This window comes from Phallusia mammillata, chromosome 8, assembly GCF_965637545.1.
Source record: "Phallusia mammillata chromosome 8, kaPhaMamm4.hap1.1, whole genome shotgun sequence".
In the NCBI taxonomy this organism is placed as follows: Eukaryota; Metazoa; Chordata; class Ascidiacea; order Phlebobranchia; family Ascidiidae; genus Phallusia; species Phallusia mammillata.
Window position 1 is genome coordinate 13,307,169 of NC_137259.1, and position 6,789 is coordinate 13,313,957.

Below are 6,789 nucleotides of genomic sequence, written 5' to 3' on the forward strand. Positions count from 1 at the left end.
TGTGTCACTATTTGTTTCACCGCTAAAGGGGGGGAGGGGGGGGGGGGGACGTTGTATTGGCCGATAGGATTCCCGCCAACCCTAGCCGGGTACCAGAAGCTAAAAGGCTGCAAAAGTACGAATATTTGCGTGGTGTCGACTTGCCACAAATAAAGGGTGGCGCTGTAACATTGCTGATTGGGAACGATAATGCGATCGCACACAGGTGCCTGGAGAGCCGCTTTGCGCCCAATCCACACGCTATTGAAGGGCCCTTCTCTGGAGACACAAGCGCATGTAGAGGAAGAATCCAGCTTCTACTTGACGGCATTTTCCTCAGATGTTGAAGCTGACTGTTTAGGAAACGTACTTATTAACGATGAAGGAAGCTCGTTCCCATCGCTAGAAGACGATATCGGCGATGTTGAATCTCTGATGCAATGGCTGCGCAGTCACGAGGAGGTTTCTAACTTTGGGATGAAATACTCGAGGGAGGATGTAGTCGCCTACGATATGATGACGCGACTGGTAGAACGCGTCAACGCGCATTATCAGCTGCCACTTCCGTGGAAGAATGACAGTGAGGTTCCCCCAGACAGCTTGCCAATGGCCAGTGGGCGCTTGGAAGGCCTAAAGAAGCGCCTGTTGCGGAATTCTGCGATGCGCGATAAGTACATCGAGAATATGACCACCCTTTTGGAAAAGGGTTATGCAGAGGGAATTCCTGAAGACCAAGTTGGTACGAAGAATAGAGTATGGTACCTCCCACACCACCCAGTCGTCAACCCAAAGAAACCTGAAAAGGTCAGAATCGTTTTCGACTGTGCCGCGAAGTGCTCGGGTCAATCAATTAACGACAAGCTAATGAAGGGACCCGACTTGGTAAACAACCTTGTTGGCGTTTTGGCGAGGTTCCGAAAGGATCGTGTTGCGGTCGTCGCGGACATAGAGGCCATGTTCCACCAGGTGTCAGTCGCTCCCCGTGATCGCGACGCTTTGAGGTTCTTGTGGTGGCCAGGAGGGGACATGTCAAAGGTGGCTAATCCGCACCGGATGAATGTACATTTGTTCGGCGCCCGCTCTTCCCCCAGCTGCTCTACGTTTTGTTTACGTGAAACTGCAAGGGAACATGGAAAGTTCTTCGACCCCAGAGTTGCTGACGCTGTGAGATACAACTTCTATGTCGACGATTGCCTTGCGACAGCCCCTTGCGACTCAAGCGCCATTAAGTTAGTGAAAGACTTGAAAAGCTTGCTCGCCTTGGGTGGATTCAAATTGACGAGGTGGGTTTCCACCAGCGACGCAGTCATGGAATCTGTTCCAGTCGAAGAAAGAGGCAAGGCATGCCAAAACGTATCTTTAGGTTAGGGCAGGGGTCACCAAACTTTTTTCACTGCGGGCCGGATGAGTGCTAATAATAATTCGCGCGGGCCGCATAGTTTACATGCCCTATAGCGCCGTCTTTCCAAACTTAGCCCGCGAGGCGTTTTTAGGTGCGCCAAGATATGGTCTTTCTACAATCCCATTCAAAAAGTAGTCATGCGACTGTTAAACTGTATAATTAGTCTCATCTTACGAGCAATGCATGTATATTACGCCACAAGTGACAAAAGAAGGCACTTATTTGCGCACAATTAATACTTGTAGTCTTGTCTGTGACGTAACAAACTGGCTTTGGATCAATCCTGGGCGTTATAATCCTATGAAACTCGGTAACATCAATTCTGAATATCCCCACAGAAAAAAAATTGTAAGGAGTAGATTAAATTTTAATGTTACAAAGTTATTAATACAATTTGGCAACCTAAAAAATGTGATCGCGGGCCGGACGAAATGACCTCGCGGGCCTTAGTTTGGTGACCCCTGGGTTAGGGGATTGCGTGCAGCAACTTGTGTTGGGAATAAACTGGGACGTGAACGAAGATGTTTCGATTTAGCGTCGACCTGCCCGCTAAACCGCTGACCCGACGAGGTATGCTCTCGAGTCTCGGTAACTAATTCCCTTTTTGACCCCCTGGGATTCGTGGCACCTGTCGTTCTGGAGGCCCGGTTGATGTACCGCAATGTGTGCCAGAAGAAGTTGGACTGGGACGAGGAGGTTGGTGGAGCTGACTTGACAAAATGGTGCAGCAGCTTGGAACGTTTGCGCGCTGTCCAGATTCCCCGATGTTTTGGGCCTAAAACAACGAACCAGATAACAGGGCAACAATTGCACTTCTTCGCTGATGCCTCGACAGTTACAAGAGGATGTGTGTGCTACCTACGAACAACGATGGAAGACGGCAGTGCACACTGCAGTTTTGTAATGGGGAGGTCGCTCTTGTCAGGTTCTGGAAAGCACACGATCCCCCGTTTGGAGTTGGAGGCGGCGCTGGATGCTGTCAAGCTTTCCAGGACAGTCAAGAAGGAGCTGTGTATGGAAAACTGCCCTTGTGTTTTTTGGCGTGATTCTACTATTGTTCTTCACAGTCTCTTTGCAGACAGCAAGAACTTCCCGGTATTTTCTCGAAACAGGCTTTCGCAAATTGAGAAATTTACGTGCGCACATGATTGGAGACACGTCCCCACCGCTTCGAACCCAGCAGACCAAGCCTCACGCGGCATGGTGGCCGACGCCTTCGTTGGGTCCAAATTATGGCAAAACGGCCCAGACTTCCTGCGATTTCCCCCGGATCAGTGGCCTAAGGGATTTGCTAAACCCGAAGTACCGGGAGGAATCTACAGCAGCTTTGATTTAAAAGAGGCAACTGACGTGTTTCTTTCAATCAGCGACAGCTCACCGACCGATACGCTGATCAACCACTTTTCGTCACTCTACCGACTTAAAATCGCCACTGGATGGCTCTTGCGCGTCCGACAATATCTTCGCGAAAAGACTAAAGGGAAAACCGCTACGCTTTCTCGCTCGCCAATCACCGTTATTGAGCTACAGGACGCTGAAAAGACACTTGTACAATACAACCAGCGGCGAGAATTTTCAAATTGGACTAAAGGAAACCTTCCCGCGCACAAAAATAAGACGTCTCAGATCTACAAGCTAAATCCCATCATGGTAGACGGTGTGTTGCGAGTAGGAGGAAGACTGGAAAACTGTTGCCTGGATTACGAAGCTAAACATCCCGCTATTATCCCACACCGATCTCACTTTACCGATCTGCTAATTGAACACTACCACAGCAAGGAGCCGGGACACTCGGGTGTCAACCACACAATGAACCTGTTATGTCAGCGCTACTGGGTTGTTAACGCACGAGTTGCAATCCGTCGTGCCTTGAGAAAATTTGCTGAAGCTAAGACCGACACTCGGTTTGCCGCCAGTGAATACTTCGAAGACCGACTGCTTCGCGAGACGCCGGTTTCGTGCTGCAGTACCTTGCTGACGAGTTCTGGCGTCGCTGAATGCAAGAATACCCTCGGACGATCATCGCCAGACAGAAGTGGCATGAACGTAAAAAGAATTTTGCTGTCAACGATATTGTGCTGTTGGCAGACGATTGCGCTGGCCTATGGGCCGAGTTCTTAACTTGTTCTACGACAAAAACGGCATTGTCCGAAGCGTTGAAGTGAAGACTTCCAGCGGAGTCCTGACGAGACCTGTTGCAAAGCTGTGCGTTATCGTTCCTGCCGAGACTGAGGGCGATGAAGAAGAAACAGAGCCAATGATGTAAAAAATTTGGACTGTCGTGAACGCTTATTTCGCGCGCGCGGAGCCTAATGAGGCACAAATCTTTTAAATGTTGTAAAAAATTGTAAACGCATTAACTTTAGCGTTTCCCATTTTGGTGGGGGAGAATGTAAGATTTCTTGCCTCTAGTGGCGCCAAGCTGTTATGTACGGGTACCGGGAATATCGTCCTGACATTGCTATTGACGCAACAATGACGTTGTGACGTCAAATCCATTGTGGTGCAATTACCTTGTGCGAGACCGCATGGTTTGCGTTTATTACTTGTTGCGGGTGACACTAAAACGCTGAATGGGTGGGAGATGGCGGGGCGACGTGAAAACCGCTGAATATCGAGTTAAATTGCTGACGGTTAGTGCTATTAAGGTTGGGATAAGGTTTTATAATATAAAATCATTAAAAATAATTCCCCCGGATACCTTCCGCGACCGAGGGAAACATTCAGCGGCCGAGGGAGACTTCCCGCCCAAGCATTTTTGCTGAATGTCAAGAAACAGCTAAATAAGTTTTAGGCAGGGACATTTTTTGATTTATGTACTATTATAAAACCCCAACCCAACCCTAATAGCACTAACCGTCAGCAATTTACCTGATATTTAGCGGTTCCGCGACGTCCCGCCCATTCAGCGTTTTAGTGTCACCCCTTGTTGCTTTATGTGCTGACCGCAAGAAAGTGATTATGTAATAGGTAACTAACTGGTATGTGTTTCTTTCTATGTAAATATAGAAGTTTAGGCTACTGATAATATGCCAACTGTCGACGGATATATTTGAGCTGTGTAAAGACTTGAGTTACTGGTGAGCATTCTATGTTATTACGATTTGCCTGTACAGTACCAGTTATTGACAACACGTTGTCTTATATTGTAGCGAACCCAAGTCGGACCTGCATACATTGTGTTGTGCATTATACTGTTGCAACCCGGTTTATTTACCGGTAAGTTGGCCTGATGGCGTGGCTCGGCTGCATTGAACGCCGTGATAGTCAACCTGTGATCGTATACGTAATCGAAAAGCTTGGACAGATCAAAGTTTGGTATGTTGCTTCTTACTGTACATATGTTTGTCACACGTATGGTGTCGATATTGCTCGTTCTGATTTTCACTTGTGGCGTTTTTTTTTGCAGAAAAGCGCGTTTATTGCGCGCGCCATTCAACCTTGATCCAATAAAATTCTGTTGCTCGCACTGGCAGTTTATCCAGGTTCTGCACTAAAGGTGCGACGCTACAACAATCATCAGAAAGGGAATTTTAGGTTCATTCTGATTAGGCCGAAATTATTCGACCTTGTAATCGAATATTCGGTTTCGGCCTCGCAAGGTCTTTTACACGCACACAACTATTATTTTTTATCGTCACCCCAATTGGACGACAAATTTGTTAAATATGCAACCTGCTGCAAATACTTGCAAATACTTTTCAACTACAATCTGCAAGAATTCATTTTTTCTGCAGTCAGTATTCTTATTAAATTCCTTACCGGTAATATAAACATGCAATAAAATTGATAGCTCGCCAAAAAATTGATAGCCAGCAGGCAAACCGATTCTCATCGACTAAGTAGACAGTAAACACGCACTCCGATACCCAATGAGATAACGGTAAAACAGATTAATCTGTCTCTTGGACTGTATCTTTTTTTGCTACCAGTACGGGTGAATGATTTTGCTAGCTTTTTTTACAGACACCATCCAGGAAAGTAATTACTGCTCCACAACCCATAGCTACGGAAAATACACTTACACTACTGCATATCATCCGAAAATTTGCTAAATACCGATAGATGACACAAACAGCGCTTGCAACCTTTTAAAAAGAAGTTGCTGCATAAATGTCAACTACAGGTCAGGGTAAGGCTTTGGCAACCTACGGTCCGCAGACCGCCAAGTAAAACTATCCGGCACGCGGGCATATTTCCAAAATGTTTCCGAATTCGAACCACAGGGCTTTTTCAGCCAATCACAACAGCGGAAATATGCGGGTTGTCGTTACGTCACGTCTAGGTTGCAAAGCGGTTTTGTTGAGTATTGTCGACGATACAAAGTTTTATGTCAGTCTTGATTTAACATGAATCAAATCGAAATTTGTGCATGCCCACTTGGAAAAGCTACATGCCGGGCAAAATAGGTAACAATTGAGCTGTCGGTCGCGCAGATCCACCCGTTGCGGTTGTTGTGTTGTCTGCTCCGCGCGTACTGTGCTCCAAGCCAAACATGTGTTAAGTTCGACAGTGAGTACAGTTAAAGAATTATTTTGCCATCCTAACACCTTGAAAAGTCACGATTAACCGTTATATTAAATAACTAAATTAAAATGTGCAAAGAAAAAGGGATAATACACCTGCTATTCCAAATATGCCAGGAGGCAGGATTAAGCAACAACAAGAAATAACTTACACAGTACGTGTCATTTCTGAATGATATCAAAGAAATGGCTTTGTGGCTGTGAAATTAAATGCCCCACTGAAATTCAGGCAACATCAAATACAGAACTAACAATGCAGAGGCAACAGGAATTTTGAAATACCTGTGATGACAACTCAAGTTCTTTTAACACACCATGTGGACAATATTTGCAATCAAGTGCAATCATGTGTTTTGATATAATGGGCATGTACCGTATCACAAAACACCCCATAGCTGCTAAATTGCTTCACAGGAAATGTTTCTTAAGATTAAACATCCTACAAAGGAGATAGTAGTGACCACCAACCAGTTTGCAGAGTATGGCAGCTGCACGCGCGATTTTTTTTAAAAAACAAAAAGATTTTTCACGCCATTTTTTCGGGGTTGCACGCAGAATTTTGCACCAAACACATTTAATTGTCATGTCTTGGCCTATTGCTTGCTTTGCGCCTACTGAAATCGGCCTTGCACGCGGACTACAGGGTCGTGCACGCGCGCACGCGGTACACGTCAGTCCTGCACGCCCGCGATCTCGTTGTTGTTTGGAAACGAAGAAAAAAGCTGTCAATTATTTTGCCCAACTAACTGATAACTTTATGACTTATTTTGGTTGTAAAACGGAAGCACAAGATTCGATAATATGGTTTGAATTTAAGTGAAAGTGTTGTAAATTGAAAAATTTAGAGGAGTTTTGTACTGTAAAAAACAGTTAATTATAAGC

At 45.7% G+C, this 6,789-nt stretch overlaps 2 protein-coding genes across 2 annotated transcripts; both read left to right on the top strand.

The window, feature by feature from the left end:
• The first annotated feature begins 189 nt into the window (after window positions 1-189).
• LOC145205550 (uncharacterized) lies at window positions 190-1,347 on the top strand. Its single transcript, XM_080078283.1, has one exon. It carries the CDS (start codon window positions 190-192, stop codon window positions 1,345-1,347), a length of 1,158 nt encoding a protein of 385 aa, XP_079934409.1.
• Window positions 1,348-2,032: 685 nt separating this feature from the next.
• On the top strand, window positions 2,033-3,647 carry LOC145205551 (uncharacterized). Its single transcript, XM_080078284.1, has 2 exons — window positions 2,033-3,285; window positions 3,470-3,647. The coding sequence occupies exons 1-2, from the start codon at window positions 2,033-2,035 to the stop codon at window positions 3,645-3,647; spliced, it is 1,431 nt and encodes a 476-aa protein (XP_079934410.1).
• Window positions 3,648-6,789: the final 3,142 nt, after the last annotated feature.